This window comes from Nicotiana tabacum, chromosome 6 (assembly GCF_000715075.1).
Source record: "Nicotiana tabacum cultivar K326 chromosome 6, ASM71507v2, whole genome shotgun sequence".
NCBI classification, from domain to species: domain Eukaryota; kingdom Viridiplantae; phylum Streptophyta; class Magnoliopsida; order Solanales; family Solanaceae; genus Nicotiana; species Nicotiana tabacum.
In genome coordinates this window covers 193,126,531-193,145,109 of record NC_134085.1, presented here as the reverse complement: position 1 = coordinate 193,145,109, position 18,579 = coordinate 193,126,531, and the positions used below count along the sequence as shown (strand labels likewise).

Here is an 18,579-nt window from a genome sequence, read left to right as displayed (position 1 = left end):
AAAAAATTAAATTCTATAATTAGCGCATGCTGAAAATTTAATAGATTTGAGGAGTGTTACTCTCCCCTCCCCCCTCCCCACACACACCCGAAACCCCTCTTTCTTTTTCTATCTCAACGCTATATCTCTCTTCTCCATTTTTACTTCACTCCTTTTTAAGAGCAGATTTTCTTGCTCTTTTCACTTTCCTTTTCTTTCTCCAACTTTTCCTCTCTCCTCCTTTTATTTTTCATCAGTAAAACCTCCATTGCCGCTATCCCCCTTCCTTTTTCCGGCAGAAAATTAAGATGAAAAATTAGTCAGAGATTGTAAAAATCATCAGTTGTATTCTCACTTTTGACTATTGAAAACCCATAAAAATGCATTAACATGGAAAAATTTAATTAAACTATAAAATCCTACTGGCCAAATTTCGGTACCGTCGAGCTTCCATTTTCTTCCGTCAACCTCCAACCACAATCATTTTTCACTTCTCAACCCCTTTTCTATTGGTATTACAATGCAAAAAATCTCAATTAACTTGAAAACTAATTTATCTAAATCAAAATTTTGTAATTGGGGTGAAGGATTGCACTGTGGGAAAGGAGTCTGAGAAAAAAGATTTTCAGAACAAATATAAGGAAGGAGATGCAAATTTAAAAAAGAAAAATAAGAAAAAGGGCAATAACACAATAATATGCAAAATAAAAAGTAGTGTGAACACAACATAAACCGCTAGTAGTCTTAGACAAAACTCTATCAGACTATCAGTATAAAGAGGAAAAACGCTCGACTACCCCTAGCCACAACCCTAATGTTCAACCTCCACACCTTCATATCAAGAGTCATGTCCTTGAAAATCTAAAGCCGCGCTGTGTTCTGCCAGGTCACCTTGCCCCAATACTTCTTAGGCCGCCCTCTACCTCTTCTCGTACGTGCCAAAGCCAACCGCTCATACCTCCTAACCAGGGCATCTATGTTTGTCCTTCGCATGTGCCCGAACCATCTAAGCCTCGCTTCCCGTATCTTGTCGTCCACATGAGCAACGCCCACCCTCTCCCGAATATCTTCATTCCTAATCTTATCCAGCCTAGTATGCCCGAGCATCCATCTCAACATCCTCATTTTATCTACTTTCATCTTCTGGATATGTAAATTCTTGACTGACCAACACTCAGCCTCATACAATATTGCCGGTCTAACCACCGCTCTATAGACATTATCTTTAAGTTTCAGTGACATATTTTTGTCACACAGGACTCCAGACGCTAATAGCCATTCCATCCACCCCACCCCAATATGGTGTATGACATCCTCGCCCATCTCCCTATCTCCCTGAATAATCGACCTTAGGCACTTGAAACTTTCTCTTTTGGGGATGACTTGTGAGTCGAGCCTCACTTCCACGTCCGCTTCCCTCCGTCATGCCACTGAACTTACACTCTACATATTCCGTCTTAATTCTATTCAACTTGAAACCTTTGAACTCCAAAACCTACCTCCATGCCTCCGATCTCACGTTAACGCTGCCTCACATCTCATTAATCAAAACTTACTATAATAAAACACAATTTTTCAATATTTTGTTATGCTATAAGATAGTATAAATATTATACTGCTTGGTGTAACTAACTAAGGATTTGTAGCGTTGATGGACTCAATCTTAGTGAATTGAGACATTATTATATCTTAGTAAATTGACACATAATTGTATCTGTGAATTGAGACGTTTTAAACAATGCAACTACCAAAAAAATCTGGTGACAGTCGTAAAGTAGTTGGCACTTGGCATTACTTGCTTTCGTAATTATTATTATTTTTTTAAAGAAGGAGGAAGAGAGAAGTATCAAGGGCAGTGTTAGTGAACAAGTATAACAAATTGAAAAATTTAAATTAGATAGTTGGTCTAGAATCAAAAGTATTATCAACACCTAACTTTAATAAATTCCTCGCACCAAAAAAGTTGTATACATATTAATTATTAATAAAATGAATATATACTAAAGATTTATTATTAGAAAGACATATAACGTTAAGTGAATTTCTTTTATTTGTCCAACGCTGAATGGAAAGTAGCTGATATTTGATAGAACAATTAAGCAGCACAACAACTCTACAAGTTAGGAATAATTAATTTTATAGTGTAATATTAATTTAGTTATACAAATCACTTTACCGACGATTAATAACTAAAATTATAGAATTCTTATGAGATTATTTTTTAGTTATTTAAATTATAACTGATTAGATAGAAAATCATTTCTTCATAAGTTGGTTCAAGACCACAACCAATTTTTAATCCAAAAAAAAGAAAGAGCTTTAATTTGTTTATTACCAAAATTAGTTCCATCGGGTTCGACAGCGACAAGAGGCTGCCGACACTTATTTCTGAACCAACCATATTGCTTAGGCTCGGAATCAGGTCCGGTCTCGGGACACCTTCCAAACCTCCGTCTACTTGTCTCTCAGTCTTCATTTACTCTGCTGCTTCTCTGTTTCTTTACAAAGCATTTCCTTACTCTGCCGATTTAAAAAATTCCCATGCAAATCATACAAAACACACTATAAATCGCACAATTCATGTGGGTTTTTTTTCGCATACGAAAAGAATTCCAATTTTCCCGAGCTTATTCAAAATTAATTGAGTATAGTCTTGTTCAGAATTCTACTACTACAATTATACAAGGTTTAATTTATTGAAAAATGTTGCACACAAAATCAGAGTCAGATATAACAAGTTTAGCTCCATCTTCACCGTCAAGGTCACCAAAAAGGCCAGTTTACTACGTACAGAGTCCGTCAAGAGATTCACACGATGGGGACAAATCAACATCTATGCAACCGACACCCAGTTTCAATAGTCCAATGGAATCTCCTTCGCACCCTTCATTTGGTCGGCACTCTAGGAATTCTTCTGCTAGTCGATTTTCCGGCATTTTTAGGTCTTCTTCCGGCCGGAAAAATGGCCGGAAAAGGAATGATAAAGGGTGGCCGGAGTGTAATGTGATTATGGAAGAAGGTAAGTATGACGAATATGATGAGGATAAAGGAGTAACTCGGCGGTGTCAAGCGTTGTTAGCTCTATTGGGATTCATTGTTCTGTTTTCTATCTTTTGCCTTATCATTTGGGGCGCTGGACGTCCGTACAAAGCAGAGATTACTGTCAGGGTATGTTTCTTTAATCTCTAAGAAGGCTGCTGAGATAGATTAATTATGCTGCAATTAGTTATTTTAATATTATTTCTTGATAGTTGTTTGGTAAGTTGTATTAATTTTTGGGATGTTAATTTTACTGCTTTATACTTAAATTACTATTCCACTTTCTAACAACTATTATTCCGATACTACTTTTAATCATGGATAACTTGAGTAGTAACTAAACAAGCATAAAGCGGTACTAAATTTTTATTCCATGATTATTTTTGCTTACCATCTACCAAATGACCCTTAGGCCATCCCCAATCCTAACACCAAATTTCACACCAAAATTTACTCCAATCCTAACATCATTTTTTACACCAAAAAAAAATATTTCTTCTATATTATATTATTATCTTCTATTTACTTTTTATTTTTTATTTCCTTCAAACAAATACTATCTTTTTTCTTTTTTCCATATTCATTATATATAATTCACATTCACCACTTATATAATCATTTATTACAAAATTATTTTAAAGGATAAATCAAGAAATGGAGCTTCGAGACAAAAAGAATACAAAGAAGAAAATAAATTTTTATTGACGAACTTAAATCCATTGACGATCCAAATCTTCGTGAATTTTTGTGACAAAACAAAAACGAATAATCGATAAAAGAAGTCACCAATTTCAACAACCACAACCACAACAATCTTCTACCTCGTTCTCTTAGTATTTTGGTAATTTTGGTGCACCTAGAAATGACATAGGAGATTACTAAACTTATGTTTTATGTATTTTTAATGTAATTTCAATTTTAATGTATCCTCCTTTTATGTACTTTAATTATAATGTATTTTTATTTTATGTATTGTTAATTTTCTTTTTTAAAATTTGAGTTTTCACTTTTCAATTTTAGCAACATTAGATATCTTACATTTGCATTTTTTATTTTTAAATAATGGTTATATTTTTTTTATACAATTATAATAATAATAAAATTAACTTATGATTTTATATAAATATAATATTACAAAAATTAATATATCAAAAAAATAGGATATAAAATTAAAATTATAAAGATCTTAATATAAAAATTAATTATATACACAATATATGATAAATTAAAAGTCCAAAAAAATAAAAAGATGAATAAAATATTAATAAACCAAATTTGGTGTGATGAATAGTGTTGCACCAAATTTGGTACAACACTATTCATGCTCTATAATGATGCAAGTTTTGGTGTTGCATTAGAGCAAAAAAACGCCAAATTTTGCACCAAATTTGGATTTGGTGCAGCCTTGGAGATGGTCTTATAGAATGAATTTGATTTATTAGGGAAAAGAAGTGGGTTTGTTTCCTCTGTTTTAAAAGTTGTAGTGTTCGGAATACTGATACAAGTGTGAGACATGGGTAATATAAGCTGCTGGGAAAGATGCTAAACTGTCTGCAAAAAATTTCAATTTTGAGAAATGACTCCTAGATTTAATGTCTGTAAAAATTAATTGAGGAAGTTTTCTCTGTTTTTTTTCCCCTTCTTTCGTTGTCAATACTTTTGGCTTTTGTGCGCATGGGTAGTAGGTAGTAGGCACTACTGCTTTCAGCAATAAGCAAAATAGTATTATTTGGAATAGGGGATTAAAAATATTTGAACTTGCTACCTAAAACAATTTTTTTAAACAACATTTGTCACTATAATGAAAACTTCCCTCATGTCAAGAGAAATCAAAATTTTATATACATACAGAAAAATTATTTATGCCCTAATTGTGCAGTAGAATTTTTTAATGAAGGAATTACATTAAACCTCCTTCACCACTGACCACATCAACAATTACACCTCAAAAGTCGAGTTCGGCTGTGTAAATCTGCAATGTCAACCATTTATGTTGGTTGTCAGCCTACCACAATTTTCCTCTTTTATGGAACTTGGAATTGACAATGTGAGCAAGCTCATACAAGTGAAGATGTTATTCAAATAAGGATTAAAAAAAATAGCGTAGATAGGAATGTAGTTTTGTGAAATTCCTGCGTGATTACTTATCCTAAATCCTAATACAACCGTCACTTTCATCATCCTGACACTACTTACTGAACTACTCCTGGATTAGTAGTAATCAAATCCAAAATTGACATGGTTATATTCAACAGCAAGTCCCCAATTAGTATGTTTCAATGGAAAAATCAACTATTCTGAGTTCAGTTCAAGAAAGTTGACTTATTTTATATTTGTATGTTTTTCTCTTTTCAGAGTTTAGCTGTGAATAACTTCTATATCGGTGAAGGTTCGGACTTCTCTGGAGTTGTAACTAAGATGATGACAGTGAACGGCTCGTTGAGAATAAGCGTGTACAATCCTGCTACATTCTATGGCATTCATGTTAGCTCCACCCCCATCAATCTCATCTACTCAGATATCACTGTTGCCTCTGGTCAGGTAATTTCTCGGCATATTTCTTCGCTTCCTTTTCTTGGTAACAATCTCTCTCCTTCTTGGTGTTTTACCTTCTCTTTGCTAAATCATTTGTATGTACCTGTACCAAGTTGTGGACTAGAGATGTCACCAATGTCATTCTCAGTTTCCTGTATTAGGGGTTGAAAGATGAAGAAACAACAATACTAAAGTTGACCTTTTTTTTTATAACGGTAATGTTCGGACCAGTTTGCGAGCACCGGAACTATTCTACTGGATAGTTGTTACCTCCTACCAGCACAGACATTGAGTAGTCTGCCCACCATTTCGAGAAATCACAGTGTTTTTTGTTTATGATGGAATTCAAACTTTGATCTCCCGTGGTTTTCATCAATTTCATGGACTGCTAGGTGACCACTTAAGTTGATCTTAGGTTCCTCGTTTTGACACACACCTTATTTTATAAATATTTGAAGTTTGTGGAGAAATTCAGCCAATGCCTTTATACCTTCACAATCTTCATTTCTTTTTTGGTTTGCAGTTAAAAAAATATTATCAACCCAGGAAGAGTAGGCGGACTGTGTTAGTGAACATAGAATCAACAAAATTTCCCTTGTATGGAGCTGGATCAGGTCTTGATGCATCAAATAATGGCGGTTTTAAAGTTCCATTGAAGTTGGATTTTGAAATCAGGTCGCGTGGAGATGTGGTGGGGAAATTAGTGAGAACGAAGAACAAAAGGCAAATTTCATGTGATTTGGTCATTGACTCAACTAGCACTAAACCCATCAAGTTCAAGAAGAATTCTTGTGTTTACAGATGAATTCACAATTACTGAATGCCTACTTTGTTTCCAGTTTGTGTGCAGCAACCTTCTGTAAAATTATAATATTAGTTCAATTTTGAGAATACTTTGGTACGAATAAGAGAGCTTTTCCTCTTGAATCCTTAGATGTTACTGTAAAAGTTGTTGCCTATAAGCTGAATGGTGTACATAATAAGTTTGATTGGATTTTTGAATGAGAAGCATACATCAGGTTTATTCCACGTATCATTTACTATGAGAAATCTTACAAGTGATCTAGCAATTCTAAAGCTCAAAGCTGAAGACTGCATTAGTCCTCTTTCTAGTTTTACGTTCTCTGGGACATGTAAGCTCGATCCATAATCTAGTCCTAAGAATTTTGGTATCGACTTAATTTCACACTTTTGACTTGTACACTAGTTTGGATATGGGATGATGGCTATTTTCTAAGACTTTATTTCCTATCCCAAATTAATGTTTGCATTTATAACCTATTTATGTTTATGAATATGTCTCTTCTACTTTTTTCCATTTTTCATTATTTCATTCAATCTTACACTTCAGTGTGTTTGTGACTTTGGTTAGACTGGGGTGAAGTCAATGGTCTAACTTGAAAAGAAGAGAGCACAGTCTAAGCTCAATCCAGTCCGATCAGAGGTCCAAATTTCATAACTGTAATCCTAAACTAATTATATTAACCTAAATTGGAATTCGAAACAACATAAAACATACAGTTATAAGTTGGCCATTTCAACAAATGATTATTCAACTAAATTGAAGTAATATACCCGCAAGGCCACAAGTAGGGGTGTTCATAAAACCCAAAAAATCAAATCAAACCGAAAGCCGAATAAAACCGACCAAAAAATTGGATACTTTTTTGGTTTGGTTTTGCTTTTGAATTATAAAAATCGATCAAATTTGGTTTGGTCTTGGTTTTAATCAAAACATCACCGAAAAAAATCGAACCAAACTGACTAATGAAGTAGCTATTTAAAATATATTATTACACCTATATATATGTATAATTTTATACAAAGTTTCTAAAATCTTATGGTACATGTTAATCGTTTGCACTTTTAGTCTAGTTCTTTGCTTATAATAATCTAGTTATTTGCCTTTACATTCTAGTTTGATTGGTAATTTTTTTTTTTCCGGAAAAGGGCCAAAACTACCCTCAAAATATTGGATTTGGTATAAATATGCCCTCCGTCCACCTATTGAGCCAAAAAGGCCCCCGCCTTTATCTTTCTGACTCACTTATGCCCCTACGACTATCTGTCAATGCCAAATAGAAAAAAATATTTAAATTACACGTGAATTTTTTTTATTGAACTATGATCCCTGTTAAATAAACCCACCCTTAATCCTTCTTTTACCCAAGCCTAAAATTCGACCCACCTAGAAAAATGGCCAAACTCTTGATTTTTAAAAAAATTAACTTCTTAATCTTTTCAATTCTACCATCACCATAGCTGCCACCACCCATTCCCTTCATAACAACCACGATGCCACTACTATCATGATTCTCATGTTTGCTCCATTCCTCCATTTTCGAACAATAACAACGAGAATATTATGCTAATCGAAAGGGCCCGATTAGAAAATCATTAATTTTTTTATATTAGATGTCCTTTTTTTATTGTAAAATTAGGATTCTGTTCAAGGGGGAGTACCTAGGCCATAAAATATTTATTTTTTATAATAAATTACCATTTGGGTCTAACAATTTATTAAGAGTTTGAAAAATTTACAAAAATTATGAAGAAACTACTCGATCATTCCGAATTTAAAGTCCATGAATTCATAATGGGTTCTTTTGATTATCTTACGTGATGAGAAAGAAAAAAAAGGTTTACCATTGTGATTTACATTTGAATGTGAAAATTAAGGTCTTTTAACGAACATTTTTGAAAAATTACAGCGCCAATGGTAAATGTAAAATGAAGAAGATAATAAAAGAATGGAAAAGGACCAGTACTGCCTAAAAATGTGGTGGCAGCATGGTTGCTATGGAGTGGTGGCAGCTATTATTTAATTGGGATCATGGTTTAAACTTGGACCAATAAAAAGTTGTCATGTGTAATTTAAGTAAATCTTTTTTTGTTTGGCATTGACCATTAGTCGTAGGGGCATAAGTGAGCCAGAAAGATAATGGCGAGGATATTTTTGGCTCAATAGGTGGACGAAGGGCGTATCTGTACCAGATCTAATAGTCTGAAGACACTTTTGGCTCTTTTTCGGTTTTTTTGCTAATTACAAGAATTTGTTTCATGTTAAAAGTGATCTGTTATTAATTGAGTCATTTAATTATTTATCACTATTTGATTCGATTATCATCAATATATTGGTAAATGATAGATTTCTCAAAAAACAATTGGTTTGATAGTATTACGTTGAAAATATGGTCATCGGAATACATGTTTGGTAGTGTACGTCCCATATTTTAAAAAAATTTAAAAACTAACAAAAATCGAATAAATAAAAAACTGATTTAATTGGTTAGGTTTGATTCCAATATTTGAAAAATCGACTTTCTTGGTTTGACTTCTTTTAACTAAAAAACCGATCCAAACCGAATAAAGTTGAAAAAGAGAAAAAGAAGGGACTGACGAGAAAAGTTTTCACGGGATTGAAGACTCTCTTTTAAGCATTCTTAAGTAGGAAATAAAGAATTTTAAACTTATACAAGAGAGTACTAATTCTTCACGGGGTTTTAACTTTTTCTAATTTCGGAGAAATTCAAAAAATAGCCAGATTTACAAGTGATCATTCAAAAATAGCCACGCTTTTAAAAGTAATCAAAATTTAGCTACTTTTTATGTAAAGATAAATCTGAGTGAAAATATTGTTCAAAACCCGCAAAATACGCCAGTATATTATGCTGGAGTTCCAACATAAATATACTTGAATTCCAGCATATTATACTGAAGTTCCAGGATAAGTATACTGGAGCCAACATAATATGATGGAGTTATAGCATAAGTACACTAGAACTCCAGCATAATATACTGGAGTTCCAGCAAAGTATACCGGTCCAGTATAATATGCTGGAAGTTCATACACAAGTGCTCGAATCTCCAGTATATTATGCTGGAATTTTTCGTGTGTTGGAAGTTCCAGCATAATATGCTGGAGGTCACCGAACTCTAGTATATTATGTTGGTCTGATTTCTATTGCAGCAAAATAATAATTACTTTTCAATGATTTGACAAATATTGACTATTTTTGAACGAGCAATTTACTCCTAATTCTCCAAATTTAAATCTCTAACTCTTCTCCATTCAATTACAGTTATTTCCGCCTCTAGTTATTACAAGTCCTAATTTGTCGAGACGCTTACGTAAATAGTGGAAGATGTCCTAATTATGGAATTGGGAGTTTTCTAATGTCGGTACCATGGTGTAAGCTGTAAAATCTCTTAAAATAAATGTTAGTCGACTCGAGGGATAGCGCTAAACGGTGGCGCGATTGACGTTCAATTTAACTACTGTACTTATATATAATCTCCGGTCAAACTGTTTCAGCGATGCGCCCCCCACTTCTCCCGTGTCCTCACCTCCTTTTTCATTCTCTCTCTCACTTCATCACTTTTAGATCTTCAACATTTTCCCCCACATTTTCATCACTCAAATCCTAATCCAAGTTTCAGCCTTTTTCAGTAGAAAACTAGAAATCCCAACAACAACTGACTGATCTTTACTCTCAAATACTTTATCATGTATAATCCAAAACCCACTTCAAAATTTATCCTTTTCTCTTTAGTCCTCCTCCTCTTGCTCAGCTTCTTGGCTCTGTCTATATGTTCCGAATTAGATTTATCTGATGACGATGGTGATGACGTGGAAGCTTTAGAAGAACTCATAGCATTGGACGAAAAAGAAGATTCACATCAGCAAAATGCTGAATCTGAGTTTGTAAGTAAAGCCCAAAGAATAGTACTTGAACTTAACAATGACAATACTAAAAGGGCAATTGATGGAAATGAATACGTACTGGTTTTGGGTTACGCGCCGTGGTGCGTTAGGAGTGCTGAGCTAATGCCGAAATTTGCTGAGGCTGCTACTGCTCTTAAGGAATTGGGAAGTCATCTTTTAATGGCTAAGATTGATGCTGAACGTTACCCTAAGGTTGCTTCAACTCTTGATATCAAAGGGTTCCCCACTCTGCTTCTGTTTGTTAACGGCACTTCTCAACCTTATACTGGTGGATTCTCTGCGTAAGCATTTTATTTATGTTATATACACTCACAGTGTAAATTTTAGGGATCTTTACGCAAATAGCCGATTTGATTCACTGTTCACTTTTCCTAAGCGGTACATAGATTATATATATACACATGTTATACATCCACAACTATTTTTAGTTTAAGCTGTTAAGGGGGCGACTATTTAGGTTAATTCTTCTAATTTTAACCTGTTAGTTATACTATTTCTACCAGATTATCAATTAATGCTAATTGAGAGATTTACATTTAATTATCTAATAAATGACTTGATTGTGTAAGTATGTTTTACTGCGTCAGTGCACAGAACTTAAATTCTTTCATTATTTAGTTGGGGTAAGTTAATAAAATTAGGATGACAGACTTATGTAGCTGCTTTATGTTGTACTTTTTGTATGTGCATCAAATTTGTTGATTTATATCTGTGGAATTGCATGTCAATCAGGGAAGAACTTGTTATCTGGGCAAGGAAAAAGACAGGGGTACCTGTTATTAGAATTAACTCGGATGCTGAGGCGATCCACTTTCTCAAGAAGTATTCCATGTTTGTGGTTGGTCTTTTTGATAAATTTGAGGTAACATTTTAGTTCCTGAAATCTCTTACTTGTTCTTTCTTCTCTTTTGGCATCTAGTTGGTACAATTAAAATAATTGTCGGGAAACTTGTGTAATTTAATATATGCGTACGAAACTGAAAGCAAGAATTTATCGTATCTACTAAGTTAAAATGTACTACGTTTTCTAGGGGCTTCAAATCTTAAACCGAGCATTAGGTTTGATCGAAAGAAGACCTTTTCAACATCTTGGCATCGGGAATTATCAATCAATCAATTATGCCTTTAACTTTATTTGGTATCTTCCTATCGGTAGCACATGAGCATAGTACTGTAACACTCCTCCATTTCAATCATTTAACCACTCTGGTTTTGGTTAAAATCATTTCGTATATAGTCTTCTGCTTTGTAATGCATAAAACATAAGTAATGGCAGTTGCGGTGTTTACGTTTCTTCTTGTTTTAGTCGAATTTCCCTCATCTCACAACATATAAACAGGTTACTGAACAAAAAAAATTGTGGAATTTGCTTTTGACATGCAAATTGCCTCATGTATAATCACACAGGGACCTGATTATGATGAATTTACAAAAGCAGCCAAAATGGACAATGAAATCCAGTTTGTGGAAACTAGCAATGCAGAGATTGCCAAGCACCTCTTCCACAATTTTAAGGCAACCAATCTTTTCCTTGGCCTTGTTAAACGTGAGCCAGAGAAATACACTGAATATGGTATGTTTTCTATTTTTAGATTCTAGAGTTACTTTTTACAGCCCTTTCTTGCTCAAGCATTACCATTCTCTCACAATGGATGGTTGTTCCTGACTATGCCTGAAGCGGAGCAATTAAATCTACAACTACTTATTCATTGGATAGCTAAAAGCTTGTAAAGATAGATGAAAATATCATTCCTTGATGACTAGGAAAATTGCTGTAATTTTTTAATCTAAACTTGATTTCTTCTCTTTCAGTAGAATTATGTTTCTTAATATAACCTCACTATTCGCATCATTGATGTGCTTTGCAGAAGGAACCTTCAGTACAGAAAGAATCTTGCAGTTTTTGGATGATAATAAGTTCCCCTTAATTACAGTACTTACTGAACTTAATGCTGCTAGAGTTTACTCCAGCTCAAATAAACTTCAGGTAACTGTTGTGTCTGACTCTTTGTACTTTATATCATCTTCTGTTCCCAAAAGTATTTGACATCTCCATGTAATTAGAATTCTTATGCTCGAGCACTTCATAGGTGTCTCATAATACAAAGACTTGTGTTTCTTTATGAAAGAAAGGTAAAGAAAACAAAAGGCTTGATCTCAGGAGTATGATTCTGTTGTCCTATACTGTTGAAACAATGTTAGTCCTTTGATATTTGTGGAGGCACTTGTATATCCAAGTGTTGATTTCATCTAATTCATATTTAGGCTGGTATAGAGTTAGCAATTTTATCCATGAGAAGCCGAAGGTCAGCCGTAACACCAGTAGTCTCTTCTTCTCTTTTCTTGTGTGGACATTTTAATTTCACCAATATATGTTGAACATCTTTAGTAATAGGAATTCAGAAACAACCTCTCTACCTTCATAAGGTAGGGGTAAGGTATGGGTATACATTATCCTCCCCAGACCCCACTTGTGGGATTTTACTGGGTTTGTTGATGTTGTTATTGTTGTTGTCTTTAGTAATAGCAGGAAACTACCGAAGAAGTTCGTTTAAACCACGGGGTTTGGAGAAGCAATTGTAAGCCTCTATAGTTGTTTAATACGAATCCTGGACTTAGCTTTTGCTATCGGATAGAGATTTTGTGTCTATTAAACATTTTTATGAGGAAATTTTCATCTCTCTAGCCAACAAGTATAATGTATATCTAGTTCTTGCATTTTTTAAGCAGACTGTAATAATGCACTAATATGCTTGTGATAACTGTTGGATCTACCTATGCTTCAATGCCATATAGGTATTAATCATTTCTGAGCCTGATAACTTCAAGAAACTTGTAGAACCTTTGCAAGACGTTGCAATAAAGTTCAAACCACAGGTTTCTTTCTTATCTTGATCTAGTGAAGCAGATTACTCTTCCTTTCTGCAATCTGTGTAATTGACATCCAGCTTTTGATTGCAGATAATGTTCATATTTGTAGATGTTAGGGAGGACAATCTTGCAAAACCCTTCCTTACTATGTTTGGTCTTGAAGAATCAAAAGACTCTGTTGTCAGTTCTCTCATGAATTATTTTTCACTTCTCTATACAAACTATTTATTAAGTTTGCTCAGACAATCTTTTCTGTTGTATGGATGCACAGGTAATATCTTTCAACTACCGTAGCAACTTGAAGTATTTGTTAGAGTCAGATGCCACACCAACAAGCATAGAAGTATTAATATCTCTCTATTTGCTATCTCTTTCTAGGCTTCTTTGAATTGTGATTTGAAATTCACATTGTTAATTGGTTTCTGCAGGATTTCTGTTCAGGTCTTCTGAGTGGGAGTGTGTCAGCATACTACAAATCACAACCAATTCCTGATAATGTAAGTTCTTTTAACAATAAATCTCACGATGTCAGTTTATGTTTCAGCAATAGGAAAACATGATACCACAGTTTTTGTAGCTTGCCTAATTCAAGTTATTTTAGTAGTATTGCTTGTATCTAGCATAATGGTGTGGTAATTTCCTAAATAACTGACTGTAAGATGCTCTGGATTTAAGGAGAATGTATCCACTTATTGGAATGACTTATTACTTAATTTTAATTATTCAAAATCTTACTTGTGGACTCTCTAGGTTTCTCACTGCTATCCAAGTCCATCTTATTCCTTGGAACCATATATATATATATATATATAGGGGAATATAGTTAAAGTTTTAGTAACTTGAACAATCTCCGTCTAGATGGAGCAATAAACATTCAAGGATGTATTTTGAAAAAAAATGGAATGGGTTAATGTTTATTTTTTCTGATAAGGGATAGCCTATGGATTAATGTTTTCCCTAGTTGTCTTTTCCTGCAATCCTTTGTTGTGCAGAGAAATCTTGACTAACCCAAATTGGACTGTGAGTTGGAATCATCTTCAAGCAGACAAATCTGGGCACCTGCACTAGATTATCATTTATAATGGCTAGTATTTTCTTAGGTTTCACATATATCCGCGCTTGATGAATAATAAGTCAACAATGGGGAGCAAGTTAGATATATTGCAGGGGCAGATCCAGAGTCACTAGGATGAGGAAGTGAAGTAGGATACTGAAGTAGCCTTAAGGTAGGCATTTCATAGTTTTTCTGCAAGAATGCAAAGGAGGCAGCGGGAACTCCTTTAATAATGCAGTAATTGTGCTGTGTTGATCATGAGAAATTATCAAAACCAATTTGATAGGCAATGGCTGGTTGAATGGGATGATAATGCAATGAATTCCTTTAGCTGGCATTGACGGTGCTCGCAACGTCAAAAAAAAAGAAGGTTACTTGACAAAACCTCAATTTTCTTATAACATGGCAAAAAGTGTTATGAGTGTATTAGTCCTTCGGAGCAACGCCCACATACAAACCATCCATTCTGTCAATGATGATGTCATACTCGTAATAATAGCTCAGCAGGCTTACTTGTGTTACACTATATCAGTTCATTGTTTGAGCATAAACTTTACTAGTTATGATCATAATTTCTACTGGAGCATCAATTTATCCACATGTTCTGGAAACTCCTTTAGTGCCATAACGTACTTTGTGGTTTAACTCATTTCTGCGCCAGCTTTTGTTATGCTGTTTGATCAAGTTCTGTTTCTGGTCTAATCCGAAATTGTTTAATCCCACAATTTCTATTAGGGATCCAACTTATGTTTTTTGTTCTGTTCCTTTTGCTTTTTGCTTGACATTAGCCAAGGAAAATTTGAAATATAGTTATGTTTATACAAGAATATTCTATTAACTCCAAAAACTCTGATCCGTAATTGCAGAAGAACATGAGCATTCTGACAGTTGTTGGTAAGACCTTTGATAAATTGATCCTGAACAGCCCGGAAAACATTCTTCTAGAGGTTTGTTTTGTCTTGCACAGATCAGACACTTGTTAAAAGTTCAGTCTCATATTCCTATGTCTCTGTTAGAGTTCTAGAGCATTTGGTTATGAATTATCTGTGGAGGAAAAATGACAGAAATATGTTGGTAACCATATTTCTTCATTTATTGTATAAATCACATTAAAGATGTTCTGTTTAGTTCCGTAGTAATGTATCTTTGCTCGTGTATTGAAGGTATATACACCATGGTGCATAACTTGTGAAACCACAAGCAAGCAAATGGAGAAGTTGGCCAAGCATTTCAAAGGTTTGGAGAACTTGATCTTTGCAAGGATAGATGCTTCCCTAAACGAACATCCAAGATTACAGGTGAAGATAGCTAGCACTTTAGTCCTTTGCTTTAAATTGATACAGTGCTCAGATCTTTAATGATTAAGATGAAAACTTTTCCGTCTTCAGTCTAGTCTGTAATTTTGCATAAGTTACCAACAACCTCAGTCCCAGTTAGGGTCGGCTATGTGAATCCTCATTGATCATCATTCCCATTTAAATTCTTCTCTGGCCAACGTTATTCAGAATACGCATTAGGTTACCACTAGCAGAAAAAAGCTGGTAGTAGTATATGCTTCGTGTGTTAGGGAGTTTGCGGACGACTCCCTTAGCATCTGTAGATATATGACAAAAGGTTAAATTTTCCACTTCAGAAGGGATGTCAAAATTGACAAAACATTCCTCCAGAATTTTCTTCAGATGGATGGGACTCAAAATCAATATCCACCACTAATAAGAAACTAGAGTGATGTTCTGTGATAAGTTATGCTGGTAATGAAATGTTTTTGGGCAGGTATTTGCTTCCATTAGCAACCTGAGATCAATATCTTCAGAATATTTGACTGTGAACTATGTTTATTGACACACAATTTCATCTCTAGAATCATCACCATAGAAACCCAGATAAGGAACAGGGACAAGTCTCCTCTATTAGAGTTTCTTCCTTTCCATCAATTCAGAGGATTCTGCCTTCAACTATTCTTGACTCTTTTTGTGTCCACTGCATGAATTCTTCTGGCAGCCAACTCCTGGTGTGCATTTGTTGATTGATTTGTTATGGTTACTTCTTTCATCAGCAGATCTTGCCTAATTGGACTGTTACATTATTTTATACCTTGAAACAGTCTTGCACCAATTCCGTCATTTTCATTCGTGCTGAGATACAGTTGAATTATTTCTTGTCAGGCATGAAGTGTCCGTTATACCACAGTTTTTTATGAGGCATAAACTGCAAAGATCCCACTTTTACGCTGATAAATATGGCCATAAGCAGTATGTTAAAAATGCACCATAATAAGGAAAGAAACAAAATCAAAACAAGTGCCATCAAATGGCACGAAGATGACTAGTATTTTTAAGATTTTGATGAGCTTTTAATATTGAATTTGCTCTTACCAACATGCAGGTTGATGACTATCCAACTCTCCTCTTCTACTCAGCAGATGACAAGACAAAGCCGGTAAGTTCTAATGACAATACAATTTGATGGTTTCTATTAGTCTTGCTCGCCTTTTAATGGTTTCCTAATTGAATTTCCTTATGCAGATAACATTTCCTACAAAATCAAGCGCAAAAGATTTGGCTGCTCTCGTCAACCAGAATTTGAAAGCACAAGATCCTGAAATCAGAGATGAACTATAGGAAAAGGTTCCATGCAGATAAGCTAATTTTTTTTTCAAGACGAGGAGAATTATACAGCATATAGAGATGTGCCAGTTATATGCGTAGATATTTCATAGAGTTGGTCAGTGAATGATTTTAGTTGAGTAGACTAGTACTACTTCTCCAATTAGAAAATTAACTTTATCACATGAATATTTCTGTAACCCCTTCCAAAATCTGAATTTAAACTCATTTAAAAACCTGCAGACATAATATATCTCGTTGGAATACCCAAAACATTGTATCAGATATCCGGTCAGTAATTTTCTCTATTCCAAATATTTACAAACCAATCTGTTTGCTTTACCTTTTTTTTTTTTTAACCTTTTTTGTGGTCAACCGCACAAGTCTAATGGAATTTGCTTCTAATAGAACAATTCTTTTTCATCTTCCTTGTCAAGGTTGACTTGACATCTTAATAGCTGAGCCTTCTTCCATTTAGGGGTCGTTTGGTTTGAATATAGGTTATGCTGGGGTAAGTTATGCTTTGATTGTTTTTTATCTACTGTTTGGCATGTATTAAAAATGACATTTTCATAATTTCTAAGAAGAAGGTATAAGTTATCCTGGCACTAATTACCCCACCCCCTACAAGGTATAAGTTATCCCGGGATTAAAATGTAACTTATCCCAGATTTGCTAACCAAATAAAGAATTAAGGTGATATTAAATTTTTATCCCAGCACTATTTGTACTTATACCACGACCCCTTAATTCTATTAGTGCCACCAATCTTCAATTAAATATTTTAGGAAAAATCTAATTGACCCTAAAATACATAGTGGGTTTTGCATCGTTTGATTTGACTTTCAATAATCACCAAATATAAATCGTTTTAATTGTCTAATGACAGAGTTGGAACTTTATAACTTAACCATGTATTGCATATCCCCTTGTGGCATATTGTCATTCAATTTGTTTATGTACCACACAAGGCATATGTGGCAACTTGCAAGAACAATATTGAGGTGTTATAGATCCAAATTTTGGCTCTATTCGACTATATTATTTGTTTTACTTGATCTTCAGTTATTCTTGAAATGCAAATCATCCTATTACTTAAAGTTGTTGGGATTCCATTACACGTGAGGCTTATATCTAATGGTCGATCAATTTTAAATTTGAGTCACATTTTTTTCCTGTGTTTTGGAATTAAAAATAACAATTCATCTCAAGTCCCTACCCGTGCCTGAGAACTCCTCAACAAAGGGAATATCAGACAGACAATACTAAAATGCTATAAGTTGTTAAAAAATAAAAACTGTAAAGTAAATAAATCAAAGACAAGTATAGAGATTGATATATTATTCAAACTTCAAATTGATGTACATAATGAATTAAAATCTCCTCTGTTTATAGAAGAAAGGAAGTTGCTATGTAAGCTGCTGTATAAGTTCCTTGTATGCTTCCACTGCAAGCTGCTTATTTCCAATAGAGTACTAAATAGATAAATATATTTATGGTGGGGTCCAATATGAATAAGCTTCTTCAGGAAATTTATTTACAACGGACCACAATATAATATATTTGTAACATAAGTAACATACTAATAAACATTTTTTTGTTTGCTCCTATCAGAGAATATGCTGTCAACAAAAATGCTATTAAAAATAATACAATTTTTAGCGCAAAAAAGTTATAAAACATATCCTTAATGAAACTTCCCAAATACATTGTAAAATTCGAGTGATAATTTCGAACTACTTAATGTATTATGGCTAAATTTCAAAGGC

The 18,579-nt window shown here is 34.1% G+C and overlaps 2 protein-coding genes across 3 annotated transcripts; both read left to right on the top strand.

Annotated features, from left to right (window-relative positions):
* Positions 1–2,448: 2,448 nt before the first annotated feature.
* LOC107782301 (uncharacterized) lies at positions 2,449–6,582 on the top strand. The gene is made up of 3 exons (XM_016603170.2): positions 2,449–3,147; positions 5,374–5,559; positions 6,077–6,582. Exons 1-3 carry the CDS (start codon positions 2,683–2,685, stop codon positions 6,356–6,358), a joined length of 933 nt encoding a protein of 310 aa, XP_016458656.1. The 5' UTR covers positions 2,449–2,682; the 3' UTR covers positions 6,359–6,582.
* Positions 6,583–9,717: 3,135 nt separating this feature from the next.
* LOC107782300 (protein disulfide isomerase-like 1-6) lies at positions 9,718–17,125 on the top strand. 2 transcript variants are annotated; one of them, XM_016603169.2, is made up of 12 exons: positions 9,718–10,560; positions 11,012–11,141; positions 11,687–11,852; positions 12,148–12,266; positions 13,076–13,156; positions 13,241–13,330; positions 13,422–13,493; positions 13,579–13,647; positions 15,071–15,151; positions 15,368–15,502; positions 16,590–16,643; positions 16,730–17,125. In XM_016603169.2, exons 1-12 carry the CDS (start codon positions 10,061–10,063, stop codon positions 16,823–16,825), a joined length of 1,593 nt encoding a protein of 530 aa, XP_016458655.1. In that variant the 5' UTR covers positions 9,718–10,060; the 3' UTR covers positions 16,826–17,125. The 2 variants fall into 2 exon arrangements, with proteins under 2 accessions (XP_016458655.1, XP_075112377.1); XM_075256276.1 differs by lacking the exon at positions 15,071–15,151.
* Positions 17,126–18,579: the final 1,454 nt, after the last annotated feature.